Genomic DNA, 14,088 nt, shown 5'->3' on the forward strand with positions numbered 1-14,088 from the left:
TGGCAGGCATATTTAGCATGTCCAGACCTTCAAAGATAACCATGTCATGTCATAAAAACCCACTGAATCATCAGGTATTTGATTTGATTGAGAAACTAAATTTTTCAAAAATTATTGTAAGGTCCCAAAGGGAACAAACTCCTACACGGTCTTTTCCTGAAGTTGTTCAAATTTAGAGATTTCTAAAAAAAAAAATAAAAAAAAGGGGGCATGGCACTTGCAGGATGCTTGGACAGTTCAAAGTTTTAATGAATCCCTTACATAATTTTACTCTTCTTCTTTTAGCATGTATGAGGTAAGTAAATATGTTTTTAAATGCTGTAACAGTCAACAATTTTGTGGGCTTGGTGTGTATGTGGTAGCACTTCCTCACAGGCTTCATTTTTTTAGACTGGATGTTGCCCATCGTTATTTATTATTACACAGTTAAAAACACTTGTTTAAAAATACACTTTTAAAATTATCAAAATTAAATTTAAGACCTTTTAAAAGACTTTAGAACAAAATGGTAGAATACCTGTTATGAAGATATCAATGTGTAGCTTCACCCAAAGCTTTAGATGTGCAGAAGTCTTGTAGAAACCCTGCTGAATGAAAGATGCTTACAAGAAATCCATAAAAGATATAATTTTATCTTTTAAAGTTGATTTGTAATCTTGTTTGGATTTTATTTTATTAACATGTAGCAGTATTTTTTGTTTATGTTGCCACATTGCCAGTAATGGTTGGTGAGTGCCTCACTGGCTTTCACCCTGGTGTGTGAGGGCATACATATCTTCCCATCTCTCCTTCTTCCTCAGTAGGGGCAGAGCAGCTGTTTACTAATAATTATAAAGAATGAGCCAGCTGCAGAGCTAAAACACATCAGGATTTTCAATCTGACTTCAACTGACAAGTGCACAGAAGAGTAGTGTGTACTAATGCTAATGCCTGGAAAAGACAAAAAAAAACCTCTTATACGCTCAATAAATTATATTTTTAGGTGGTATAAAATTCAGTAAACCAAGTAGGGAAAAGTATGTGTTATCTTTATGGAATTACAAAAAAAGTGTTCACATGTTCATGCATCACCAAGAAACATGGGGGATGTGTACACAAACATTGTTAGCACGTCAAAAATATTTTAACAACGATGAGTTTTGGTCCCTCACACAAGGTTTAAAAAAACTTTAATAACCTGGATGTGAAATCAGCTTCACTTATGAAGATGTGGACAGTTTGAAAAAATTATAATAACACACACCTAGGTGAAATGAACATGCTTTACCACATATACAGTGAGACAAGTTAACCAGAGTGATGGGAGGAGTGGCGGTAGTTGTTGTTGATGGGGATATGAAACTACTGATGTTAGTGATCCTTGTTCAAAGCGATCAAAAACTTTAGCTTGTGGTAGAGTCTCCTGTGTATTTCAGTCGCTCATCGTGAATTTTTTTTGTCGATTCATTGCTATCCTGCCACAGCTTTTCAAATCACATTATGTTGTTTTAAGGCTTCATGGATGTGAAAATTTCAACATTTAATGCAACAAAAATTGTTTGCCTATCTTAACCTTTAAAGTGCAAAATTTAAATGTGCATCAACCTGTTAAAGCTTGTATTAGTTTAAGTATTGAAGTAAAATGTAACGTTATATTCAAAGTTAAGAAAGAGAGGACACATTACAACACAGGACAAAGGAAAGCTCCTGTGGGGTTCAGGTGTTGCAGTGCAACTTGTCATTGGTAGGGTGAAAAGACGGCAGTTTATCACAGGTTTAGAGTCTATCGTTCAAGAGTGGATACAGAAAAACTGCACACATCCACACACTTGTACCAAAAAACACCAAATAAGAACAGTTTTCTGACTTCAATGTGTTAAAAAAAAACAAACGTGGCACATTTAAAAAGACCAGTCTTAGATCCCCGGTCAACTGTGTTTTAAAGAAAACAAAAAGTAAGAGTGCATCTCATCGTGTAAATTTGGTTCAATGGAAAAATGATTGTTCATCGAATGTGAGAAGAGGGTTTGCAGAGGATCTGGTCAGTTGAAAAAAAGAATTGACAATAAACAAATAGATTTTTAAGTTAATAATAAAAACTTTGCATATTAAAAAAATAGTTTCAGTCCAAAAAGGAAGTTCTTCACAGCATTTTCCTGAGGCTCTGGAAGTTTGACCCTCAGACTTCCAGTGTTTGAGGCTCAAAGTGTTTTTTAGTCTGTGCAAAAGTCTCCTGAGCTTCAAGCTGTGCAGTCTTCTGGTTACTTGACCTCAGATGGTTTCAGCAGCAGGTTCTCAGTGTCCTGTATCTAGGTCCCTCATGTAGTCCTGAAGAGCCTGGAGCCTGGCATCAATTTCTGACAGCTCAGCACCTGTGTCCATGGAGCTATCTGCAGGCGTAGATGTCATTCAGTAATGAGTTTTTGGTGACTATTTTGTCCTTCCATTAATTATAGACATTTAAACGTAGAAACCAAGCTTTGATAATGACCTTTACCTTTCATTCTTTGTGTTGGGGTACTGCATAATGGCTTCCTGGTTAAAAGGCCTCCTCTTGACTACAGACAGATAAGTCAAACATTAAAGCATAAGACAGATGTATGACAATACAGAAGCTTCTTCCTCTGAGTTACTGAGGAGTGTTACTTCCAGCAGATATTGATTAATGTTTGTTAATCCAAGGCTGGAAAAATACATAAAAAGTAGGGATGTTTGATACCACTTTTTATGCAGACCGATACCAGTGTGAGTACCCCCTCTTGAGTACTCACCAATACCGAGTACCGATACTACTAGTACTTTGGATACATAAGAATCAAAGACAGCACAGCCACTCTGCCATTAAGTCCAAATAAAACACAAACAACTCTCTCTGAGTTTAATTTTTTGGATAAATATTAAAAAAAGAATATTGAAAGTGCACAATAAAACTAACAACTGTCAGACTTTAAGCATTTTTAAAGTAAACTAAAGTGCCAAATGAAACAGTTTAACAGTTAACTCTCCCTGGTGCTTTCATGTTGTCTGAACATAACCTGGTGCTCATTTGCCGTATTGTTAAACCGCAGCAAGTAGTGGCAAGGAGGACTTAATCAACGTAAGATTTTCTAGCCAAGAGTTTCTGCTGCCGGTATCTGCAGCCTTCACGAGTACCGATACCTTGAAAAAAGGCTGGTATCTGCACTCACCCATCCCTAATAAAATAAAAAGTGAAAGGTGTTGCAGCTGAGTGGCACTACTACTGTCAAACTATTACATCTTTTGTTAAAGTGTTTTCATAGTAACGCCCCACCCTTTATGTACACTACTTTAAGAACAGTCACTAAGCTGACAGAGTTGTGTGAATTTCTTTGTGACTCACCACACTGGGCCCATTGTAAAGCTGTTTCCTCCCTCTGTAAATACAGACACACAGACATTTCAAAGACAGCTACAACAACAGATGCTGTCCTCTCAGTCCCTCTGAGGAGATCCTGCTTACCTGAACAGATTTTTGGCCATTTCTTCCATATCCACCAATGAGCTTTCAGACGAGTTTCTGCTGCCCCTGCGTTCCACAGATAAACTCCTGCCTCTGCTGCTGGACCGGGCTGTCAGAGGGTACACCTCTCTAGAGCGTGACCGACCCCGTTCAGGGGCGATTGGTGAGGTCAGCATGTCTCTGCGTACTTTTCTCTGTCTGACAGAGAAAACAGGGTTAAAATCTTCGTTCTGTGCAGCTTCCACATCAAACACATACAAAATTGTAAAGATAAATATGAAGACCAACTTCTTTAGCTCTGCTTCTTTCAGCCTGCGCTGTCTGTCCTGGATATAAGCTGTTGGGTCAAAGCGTGGTGCACGAGACCCTAAAATGCAGGTCAGCAAGGAATTTAAATCTACTTTGAAACTGACAGAATTAGACAATTAAAGAAAACTGATGCAAGAGAAAAGGTACCTGTGGGAGAAGGAGATGGCCTGGGTATGCGAGCGCGTGGTCCAGAAGAGTCTGCTCTTCTTCCTCTTTCCTCTGACCTTTGACCTCTGCTCTCTATCCGCTCTCTTGATCCAGATCGAGCCCTGACCCCTGCATATCCTGACCTTCTCTCACGAGAAACAGAGCGATAGATTTCTCCGTCAACTCGATAGCTGAGGTGTCCTGACACAGGAGTCACTCTTCTGCAAGGAAACATGATGGATTAAGCCAAAGAGGAGCTTAAAATCCACAACTGAAATATTAATGAAATATTTGAAGTGAAAGGATGGAAGAAAGAGGAAGTAGAGATATAATACATGCTTAGATTGTCTAACCCTCTCCGTAGCAGCGCCAGCTCATTTGTGAGACTCTGGACACGAACCCGTAGAGCGCACTCTGATGCTTGTAGCTCCTCCAACTAGACAGCACAGGAACAAAATGTTACAACCAGCCTTATAAACTAAAAGGTAACTAATTACTCCCTCAGCTGATGACTCTGCAACACAAATGTCCACCTGCTCATTCAACAGCCGCTGCTCCTGGCTTCTCTTGCTTGCTGAGCGTTGACTTTTGGCTCTCTCCTTAGCAAGCTGCTCCTCCAGCGTCGTCATGTCTCTGGCTCTCCAGTCCTCTCGACCGGAGGTGGAGCTACTTCCAGCGAGCTGAAGTCGCTCGAGAACCTTAGCCATAGCATCCTTCTCTTCTTTCACCAGGGCCAGCCTGGAAATCAGAAAATGTTGTCAAAAAAATCTGTTCATACTGACCATTGTGAAAGAGATTAAATGAAACCCACTCTGTCCGTAGCCGCTGGATCTCTAGCTCTGCAGATTTGCTGACACCATGAGAGGCAACAGCGCTGAGCTCAGCCCTCAGAGCTCTCACTTCTTTCTGCAGGGCTGCTGGGTCAGGCTTTCCCACATAGGGCAAGGGTAAAGGGTAGTGTATCCTACAATAGAAGGCAGATCACAACAGCTGTTAGCACTGATGAAACCCAAACACTGAGAATCATACCAACAAACAAAACCCTGTTTAATTACTCTGTTTACTTTTCTTCAGAGGAACACACCTATCAAACTCCACGGTGTAAATGAGGATGAGATATCTTTTGGCAGTGAGAGCAGATGGCTGCTGATGACCACGAGGACGACTAACCACTCCTGCTTTCCTGTTCCGCAGCAGCTCCAGGTCTGCATAGGTCAAGAGGTCAAGTGTCACAGAATCACTAGTCTGGAGGAAAAGCAAAAATAAGACAGGGCGTCATGGGCTTCATGACCGTCAAATAGGTTAAAAAAAAAAAAAAAAAACTTATTGAAGAGTTTTTTTTATTCTGCATCAACAAAATGTAACTTTTTTGCTTCAGGTGTGAAATGAAAAGATGCACAGACGTTGCAAATTTTGACTTTTCTTTGTGTTTTTTTTCTGGTGTTGGTCACCAGTGGCTTGACAGTTTGTTGAGCTAACATTTAAGTTTCTGTGTGTTTGTGTTTGTATTTAATGGATAGTTAAGTTAGGAGCATTCTTTAAATATATCTAAATACCCAATACTTTCCTTCATTTCCCTCCAGGCTCTCCTCTTTTGGCCGCTGTGCTTGTGCATAAATGACTAGCAGAGAGGGAACAGGGCAGCTTGGGATAATTGTGCATTTTTCACTCAAGTGGAAACACTGAACTCGAATGACTGTGTCTCGCTTTAGCTCAAGGAGCCCTGGGCTAATCTGTGTCTGTTCTCAGCTTACTGTTGACTTTGTGTGCATTTCAGCCACCCTTCTTTGCTCTTTGGTTTTATTTAAGTGCACTTTCAAACATACCTTCCTGACCGCTGACTCCAACATGCTACAGAAGATGGGGAACTGCTTGAAGTTGCCAGTTTTTCGAGTGAGGTCTTCGATGTCTTCAAGAATGAATTAAACATTGTTAGTATGACATTTTGAACATGTGATGGAATTCACTTGACTATATGTTTGCTACTTACATGCTGGATCAAAGTCCCCTCTCCACTGATCAGCTGTCACTAAGTCAGAGATTTCCACTATGAGCACTCCCTTGTCCACCTCCATCTTCACAGAAAACTCCACTCCTCGAAAAACGATGTCTTCCAACACCTCAGAGCCCTCCTCCATTGCTCTGAGTCTGAGAGCAGAAATAAAAGCTTCCTGTGAGTTCTGACAACAAGAAAAAACTCCACGACATAAAGCTTGATCATAGATCTGACCCAACTATGGAAAAAACTACAGCCCGACTGATATGGGATTTTTGGGGCCGATGCCGATACCGATACTGGGGGCAAAAAAAAGCCGATTTCCAATATATCGGCCGATATGGGATATAACGACCGATGTCCAATATATCGGCCGATAGATATATAATAAATTCATTGATATACACAGGATACTGTATATAATCACAAATCATTATAATACCCAGATGATTCAAGACAGAGACAGAACACTATTACATTAAAACAAGGAACTTTAATTATAAAACTGTCAACATAAGAACTGTAGTGTAAACCAATGATAAATAAGAACAAGCTGTAAACACAATAATAAATAAAGAAGTCAAACTGTAAACACCTTAAATAAATAAGTCAAACTTCAAACACAGAAAGTATAAAAAAAATGTAAACACAATGAGCAACTTACACAACGTTAACACGCCGTATTATAGTCTTACATTAGATAATGGTGGACGTGTGAATTAACAGTAGCATTTATCTCTGTTTATCTCACAAAAAAGCAACTAACACGATGTAAAAACCCCGTCTATAGTCTTACATTAGATAATGTTGGACGGAGGGGGCGGGCACTCGGGCAGTGTGCAGCCCAACACGCAGACACACAGGAGCAGGAGTGACAGAATAATCCGTGGAGCAAAAATTTTTATAATCGGCTACATTTTGGCCGATGTTGATTAATTGGTGACAGGCATAATTGGCCCGATTAATCGGCCTGACAGATTAACCGGTCGGGCTCTAGAAAAAACCTTTGAGAACCAAAGAACAGACAACTGTAAAGTATCAAACCAGAGAGAGACATCAGAACATCAAGAGCCCATCGAACATTCTGACGAATAAGGAATTAATGTGGCCTAATTCCTACTGTTTGGCCGCTGTAGAAAAAAAAGCCAGTAAATATAGCTTATTAAGAGGGGACAACCTTCTTGTTAGAATATCATTTAGTACAGTGTGAAAAAAATTTTTTTTTGCAGATTTACATTTATTTTAATAACTAAATAATTATTTTTTTGTTTTGTGACATAAACACAGTTTCAAAAAGAGCACTTATTGAATGCACCGTCAATGTAACCAATAAATGTATTAAACACAACTAAAGCCACGTAATTTTTCGCGCTGAAGATAGGAAACAGAGCTTGGGGAGGGCTTGGGTGTGCACAAATATTTTAAAACCGTAAAATATATGTTGCCATACCAATTGATAGAAGCTTTCAAACTATCATCTCATCACTCCACCAGGGGCGGTAGAGAGCCGGTGGAGTGCATTTCAAAAGGTGTCATCATTTTTTTATTAGAAAAAGTCCTGCTTGGTGGTTTATTTCACGCGTCGAGGATTCCGCTGACTAGAGTCTTGAATGATGTTTTTCGAGGTAAGTTTTTTCATCGCGTCTATTCTACTGCTTTGCTGTGCTGTGAGATTTCGCGCTTGACTTCACTTCGTGCCGTGCAGTGAAATCTGTGTTCAGCCCATCTTTCACTGAACATGCAAAGAAATCTCTACACACGGTGTTCTTGTTTCATACTTGTAGACGGGCGTAGATACGGTCTCGGGTCCACGAAAACAGTAACTGTAGGCTTCTGATTAATTATTTTACTGATGCATCCTTATCTCCGTCATCAGTCAACAGAGCAGCTAGCGATTTGACATCTCCCTAATGATATCAACATTAGCCAGGGTTAGCTAGCGCAGATAACGTCGGTTGTTGGAGTTAAACCAAGTTAACTTGACTAACAGTTAACTAATCAGACCAGCTTTGAGTGAGACAAGCAGCGTTACTCTGACAGTAAAATATACAGTAACGTTACCTTTGGCTGCAGTAGTGATCCTTAACAGGGAAAGTTGTCAACACATAGCTTCTCTTTGGGAAAATTTGGCGGTGAAAGAGCTTGGTGAAGTAAACGTTACTGCAAACGTTGCCAATCACTCTGTGGTGTAAACAAGTCCGAAACAAAGTATGAGCCTCCTGCACCGTGGAGACCGGGACAACAACCGGGAACCGTTAAATTCTTCTTCTGCACTTTGCTGCACCACTGCTGCGTCTTCTTCTCCGTGAATCAGTTGGCTCCTCGGCCGCTCTTCGACGTTACGCTGCCCCCTGCATGTTGTGAACGGTAATTACTTCTCAGTGTAAAAAAAAAAAAAGAAAAGAAAAAAAATCTTGAATTGAGGATGGGAGGAGTAGTAGAAAGGAAAAAAGGTTCAAATGTTCTGTCCTTTTTATAATTTTTATGAATTGCCTTTTATTTTTCCTTTTTTGTAAACCACACTCAAATGTATAGTCACTCAAAGTAAAAGCTTCCTTAAAAAAAGAAAAAAAAAACTAAAAACAAAAACAGTTGTTTCATACATTTTCACTTTACATTTAGGGCTCATTTTTGATTTTTTGGATTCATTTTACGTCTTACTCAAGATGCAGAGTGCAAATTTCAGCTTAGCAAGGGATGAGTTTTAGCTAGAAAGGCTCCATACCTTAGCTTTGCCTTACTCCTCACCACAGGCTCTACCTTTTTTTGCTGGGTTTAGGGATGGGAGTAGCTAAGAGTAACAGTGTTGTCACTACCTGGAGCCTGGTTCTGTTGAACATGACAGTACTAACTGAGTGTGGTTAATTGAGGGGTTCTGTGGATGGATATGATGGATTATAGTGAAAGTTGACACAAGGGGGATGGTTCTCCAGGATGCCACAACTTACTGCTAAGCCTCTCTCAGGTGACATGGGCCGGTGGCAGGAGGCACCCTCTTGATAACTGTGGTGATATGATGTCTTATGCTGCCAATCTGTCTTCAGGCATGAATTGAACTGAACTGAACTGAAGTGAAATAAATGAAATTGAATTGAATTGCAACAAATCGAATCGAATCGAATTAGATAAAATTAAACTAAACTGAACTGAATTGAATATTGAAATGTTAACTATCTATGGGTAGTGGTGGGATGGGTCTCTTCACTAAGCGCTCTTCCAGAGCACAAGAATGGGCTTCGCTCGAAGTGTTTTACAGTTGTGTTTTGACATCAGAGAAAATAGTAACAATTTGTCAGAACAATAACACAGTGATGTCTCTGAAAAGTATCTCTGATAGCCTGACTTTCCTAACACAAATAACTGATAGAAAATAACTTTTCTTATAAAAAATGGCCTTGATTAGAAGTATAAGTGTCTTTTGATAACTTTATCAAAATTACAGTACAGTTACCACATTTTCCTACATAACAAGCACTTTGATAATCCTCAAAGTCTTCATTTAAACAACCCCCTCCTACATACTACACAGTATGGTAAAGAGGTAAACAGAAGAAGTTTTAAGCAAACAAGTGCATCCTGTAAATGTTTGATAAACCTGTTTCACAAGTTTGGTGGCGACTCTGCCCTCTGCTTGTCTCTACTTGGTCTCACTGGAGGGCTGTCTCCATGGAGACACTGTTCACTCAAACGGCAGAAAGTCAAGTGACGGGGTCTGAAGTCTGAGAGCTTTGTGAAGAAACAGCAAAACACAGGCAGCAGGGGAGTGTGTGTGTCCTGGCATGTATGTGTGCTGAAGAATGGCTGACTGCTTTTTGCTCTCTTGATGCAGAACTCTGCATGGATGAAACAACAAAGTCGTGGGACCTCAGCTTTAATTCCTATGACTCCCAAGAAACCGCAGCAGTGGCTGCAAGTAGTTGGGCATGCAGGTTTGTTTACTGGACCATACTTTGCTATCATTTTGCCTCTTTGAGGGCGTGGTCTGTAGAAAGTTATACCTTAACTTTAATTAGCATCTTGTTCTGTTTGTATTCATAGGGAGTTTTCATGTTGGGGATTATGGCACGTTGCTGAAGAGGTTTTGTGAGGGGGAGCAGCAGTGTTACCTCAGGCTGATGGAGGACCCTTTGAGGCCCTTTGTTCCAGCTTACCACGGTGTGGTGCAGAGGGACGAGCAGGATTACAACATGATGGATAACTTACTGACCCACTTCGACACACCTTCCATCATGGATTGCAAAATGGGCACTCGGTATGTTCAAACCAGGCAGTGTTTGTCACAAAGAGTATTTAAATGAATAGTGTACTGATTAAATCAGCAGAAAAACGTTCTTCTGAGAATTAGTCATTTTAACAGCCATCAGACCCATCTAGTAATGCTGGTAATGTTAGATATAGTATTGTAAAATCTAGAAATGTTGGGAAATTGTTGAGGTACATGTTAATAAAATTAGATATTGATGGTTTCCAAAAAATGTAAACAAAAATCTGGCACTATACATAAGTTAAGATAAATAGATTGTGAAACAGGCCTACTTGTACTCCAGACTTGAAATCCACTGAAAACTTTTAGCCCATAATGAAATGATAGTATGAAGATTTGAGGTTGGCCATCTAAAATCAAATGTTAGATAAAAATGGGTCAAAATTTACTTTTTAAAACTCCATAAACTGTTCTCCTTAGAAAGAGTGTTGTTAAAAAACTGCGGAAAACTTATATAAAATGTTCCAGTTCCAACTTCTTTAAAACGTGTTTCTGGCACCAACTCTGTCAGTAGCACGTATTTTTCAAAAAATATATATTTTTTTAGTTCCAACATTTGATATATTGTCAAACAGGGTAACATTCTGTTTAGTTACATGTCATGCAGCATCCCTACTCTTTTTGAATTAGGTATATGTCTTGTTCTGGCTGTGTTTGTTGGACAAGGGAAATATACTTTTCTCTCACTTAGTTGATATTAGTAAGTAAGGTATTTAGACAGTATGTTTCTCCGTCATTTCTATAAGGTTTGAATATAATGAATATGTTCTGATCATAATAATGACTGTAAGTCACCAACCTTCACAGCACATACCTGGAGGAGGAACTGGTGATTGCTCGAGAACGACCCCAGCCTCGTAAAGACATGTATGAAAAAATGGTAGCCGTGGACCCAGAGGCCCCCACAGTCCAGGAGCGCGCCCAGCAGGCAGTGCTGAAGACCAGGTACATGCAGTGGAGGGAGACGCTAAGCTCCACTACAACGCTGGGTTTCCGTATTGAAGGTTTCAAGGTGAGACGGGTCAGGTGACTGACTCAGTGCCACAAACTGTGTGCATTGGTCTAAGTTTTGACAGCTGCAAGATTTGCAATACTGTGATATAACAGTTGTGTTTTCGAAGCAGAAGGCGAGTGAAGAATGTCACACAAACTTCAAAAGGACCAAAAGCAGAGAGCAAGTGACGGAGGCTCTCGACAACTTTGTGGACTCTAATGCAACAATTGTGGTGAGTTCTCTTCCCTTCCATCTTCTTCCTCTTTCCTTTTTTTCTTTCCCCCCCCCCTTTTTTTCTTTCCTCCAGTTTCTTGTCTTGTCTTTTTCCTTTTCCTTTCCCTTCTTTTTTTTCTTTTCTTGCTGTAACATAAATCTTATCTTTTTTTCAGTGGGGCTATCTGATGCGCCTGAAACAATTGCGGCAGGTCTTAGAAGCATCAGATTTCTTTAAAGCACATGAGGTTGGTTTAAGAGCACAATCTTGAAATTAATCTTGTGAGGTTCTGGAGAGTTTTTCTGTCAGCTCAGGTGAATTTTGATCTATGTCCTTACAGTTCTGTAATCCTTCCTAATGGCTGTATACCTGCAGGTTGTGGGCAGTTCCTTACTGTTCGTACATGATTGGACAGGCAGGACAGGAGTGTGGATGATTGACTTTGGAAAGACAGCCCCCTTGCCCTCACATCTTACGTTGGACCACCGCACTCCCTGGGTGGAGGGCAATCGAGAGGATGGCTACCTGTGGGGTCTGGACAACCTCATTGAAATACTGACCAATATGCTACCAGTGACATGAAAATGTGTTGAAATAAGATCGCAGTCCCTCCTTTAACTCTCTTCATTGCAGATTGGTTGCACATGGACTGCTCTCTGAAAACGGTTGTTGGGAAAGGACGATATGGAAAAACTGTGTTACAAATGGAAAATGATTAGATGATCAGTTCAAAGAACACATTTAATAAAATGTGTAAATAACTCAATTTATTCCAGATTTATTTCATGAATCAGGGATGAAATCATGCTCAGAAGGCCATGACTGTGATACCTCCAAACAACCTGACACTGAGCTTTCCTGGCACAACAATGAAACGGCGTTAATAAGCTAAAACATGGCTGCCCTCTGTAGCTCCAAATGATCAGATAAATGTCACCCAGTGTCATTAAAATGGTGCTAAAACTGTGATGATGTAAAGTGGACTTATTTCATGCATTTCTTTACAGTAACTACATTACTTAAATATCTGTGCATATTTTGTGAATTGTTGCCTTCATGAGATAGATTTATTCACATAATAGATGTTCATGTTTTGCATATAGTAGAAACCAAAACTGTGTGGCGTCTTCTTTGTGGTCCAACTAGATTTAACCTGCTTACATAAAAATGTATGTTTTTTTCTCTTTATTAATTCTGATCTGTGTGCTCTTATTTTGAAAGGAGATTTTAATACGGGGATTTATATCATTTCTGTGATGCAATTGGAAAAGACTGATTCAACCTCACAGGTCAAGAGGTGGAGCTGAGGGAGGCCTTTTAGCCTCCTGATAAACAGCTGCATCATGCTCATCAACTCAGCCATGACTCCAATGATGCAGATTCATTAATAAGCTTTGTATTATCTTGACAGATGCTAAATATAAAATTCTTCTCCTGTGCTGTGTGTATGAATAAAGAAGTGGGGTCTTTACTCATATCTGTGTTTCGAACCAGGATATCTACATACTTATTGGTCTTACAAACAAGAGAGGCTTTTGCAGACAGCCTTACTTGGACTTTTAGGGTACTGTAGACTTTCTCACCTTTCACTTTTCAACACCATAAGAAGCTTGGATTTTATTTTATATATTTTATATCATTTTATTTTTTCCACGGAGGAACATACAAAGTCCTTTCAGGACAGTTACGTACAAAATATCAAAGTATATCCACTTATCTATTACACTCCCTTTTATTTACAGGTATACAAAATTAGAAAAACAAAACAAAACAACGGGTGTCACACTACCTAATTTTCCATTAAATTTGACTCACAACAGATTTCAGTCATCGCTGAGAAGCTTGGATTTTAATGTGTCAGGTATATGTTCTCATCATCTTTGCCATTTACTTAGATGAACTTTCTTTACATAAACATTAAACGAAGCGGCATATCCAAGATTACGTTATTATATAGTGTTTTAAGTTGGATTTAAGTTTGTGAAAAAGAAAAGATGATCAGACATAATTTTTTTTTTACTGAAATTCTTGATTAATGTTTGTTTTGCATGTTCGACAAACTCCTTTTAAGTGGTTACTGATAAACATCACTGTACTGATGTGCTCACACATGCTTTAACACCTATTGAGACATTTTTCATTTAAGAGAGGAAAATTCAGTTCTTTAAGTCAGCACAGAACAAAACAACAGAATATTACCTACTCTCTTAAGTTCAACACCTGATGCCGGGCTGAATGGTGAGATGAAGGCAGATGTGTTCTCTGTCCTCAGCACCTGTCCTCTCTTGTCATTCAGTCATCAGACAGCAGGCAGAGGGAACTCCTGCCCTTACCTGCAGCCCCTCATGAGATTAAAGGGATGAGCAGACAGAGGAAGTGAGAGTCATGCTCAACAAATCCTCCCACACAGTCTGCAGCCTCAACAAAAGCCCTCTGAAGGGAGCTGCACAACACAAACACAGTCTGGCTTTTGAGAAATTGCATCACAAGAGCAGGTGGAGTCTAGTGCCTTGCTCATGGGTGCCTCAGTGCTTCTCCTGTGTTAATACTGCAATAGCTCACAAAATAGACTCTAGTTTGGAGCTAATGTTCAGTCTGAGTATGAATTTAACAGGCAGATGTCAGTTATTTTTTTAAATGGTTATGTACACAAAGCAAACTTTTCTCACTTGTTTTCTTTTAAAGTGATATTTTAAAGATCGGG

General features: G+C 39.6%; 2 protein-coding genes across 4 annotated transcripts; one reads left to right on the forward strand and one right to left on the reverse strand.

Moving 5' to 3' along the window:
* Positions 1 to 1,924: 1,924 nt before the first annotated feature.
* ccdc61 (coiled-coil domain containing 61) lies at positions 1,925 to 8,227 on the reverse strand. Of its 2 annotated transcripts, none has more exons than XM_074673019.1 (13): positions 7,974 to 8,227; positions 5,907 to 6,064; positions 5,743 to 5,825; positions 5,001 to 5,161; positions 4,728 to 4,880; positions 4,450 to 4,654; positions 4,270 to 4,352; positions 3,917 to 4,137; positions 3,749 to 3,827; positions 3,461 to 3,658; positions 3,341 to 3,374; positions 2,477 to 2,537; positions 1,925 to 2,369 (listed from the first exon to the last, which is right to left on the reverse strand). In XM_074673019.1, exons 2-13 carry the CDS (start codon positions 6,052 to 6,054, stop codon positions 2,275 to 2,277), a joined length of 1,521 nt encoding a protein of 506 aa, XP_074529120.1. In that variant the 5' UTR covers positions 6,055 to 6,064; positions 7,974 to 8,227; the 3' UTR covers positions 1,925 to 2,274. The 2 variants fall into 2 exon arrangements, with proteins under 2 accessions (XP_074529120.1, XP_074529119.1); XM_074673018.1 differs by having other exon boundaries at positions 4,252 to 4,352.
* Positions 7,412 to 12,843, forward strand: itpkca (inositol-trisphosphate 3-kinase Ca). 2 transcript variants are annotated; one of them, XM_074673020.1, is made up of 7 exons: positions 7,412 to 7,537; positions 9,742 to 9,841; positions 9,951 to 10,164; positions 10,984 to 11,188; positions 11,298 to 11,402; positions 11,560 to 11,631; positions 11,760 to 12,843. In XM_074673020.1, exons 1-7 carry the CDS (start codon positions 7,523 to 7,525, stop codon positions 11,964 to 11,966), a joined length of 918 nt encoding a protein of 305 aa, XP_074529121.1. In that variant the 5' UTR covers positions 7,412 to 7,522; the 3' UTR covers positions 11,967 to 12,843. The 2 variants fall into 2 exon arrangements, with proteins under 2 accessions (XP_074529121.1, XP_074529122.1); XM_074673021.1 differs by having other exon boundaries at positions 11,301 to 11,402.
* The last annotated feature ends 1,245 nt before the right edge of the window (positions 12,844 to 14,088 follow it).

Source organism: Halichoeres trimaculatus, unplaced genomic scaffold, assembly GCF_033239565.1.
Source record: "Halichoeres trimaculatus isolate MK-OKI-2021-1 unplaced genomic scaffold, fHalTri1.1 fHalTri1_scaffold_6, whole genome shotgun sequence".
Classification (NCBI taxonomy): domain Eukaryota; kingdom Metazoa; phylum Chordata; class Actinopteri; order Labriformes; family Labridae; genus Halichoeres; species Halichoeres trimaculatus.

Excerpts from the sequence above, each read along its gene's own strand:
- itpkca (XM_074673020.1), top strand. Across the intron at positions 10,165-10,983 it reads GATTGCAAAATGGGCACTCG|CACATACCTGGAGGAGGAAC; the intron begins GTATGTTCAAAC and ends CAACCTTCACAG. Across the intron at positions 11,403-11,559 it reads ACTCTAATGCAACAATTGTG|TGGGGCTATCTGATGCGCCT; the intron begins GTGAGTTCTCTT and ends TCTTTTTTTCAG.
- ccdc61 (XM_074673018.1), bottom strand. The coding sequence starts at position 6,054 with ATGGAGGAGGGCTCTGAGGTGTTGGAAGACATCGTTTTTCGAGGAGTG. Across the intron at positions 3,375-3,460 it reads ATGGCCAAAAATCTGTTCAG|AGGGAGGAAACAGCTTTACA; the intron begins GTAAGCAGGATC and ends CTGTATTTACAG. Across the intron at positions 2,370-2,476 it reads CCCAACACAAAGAATGAAAG|ATAGCTCCATGGACACAGGT; the intron begins GTAAAGGTCATT and ends CTACGCCTGCAG.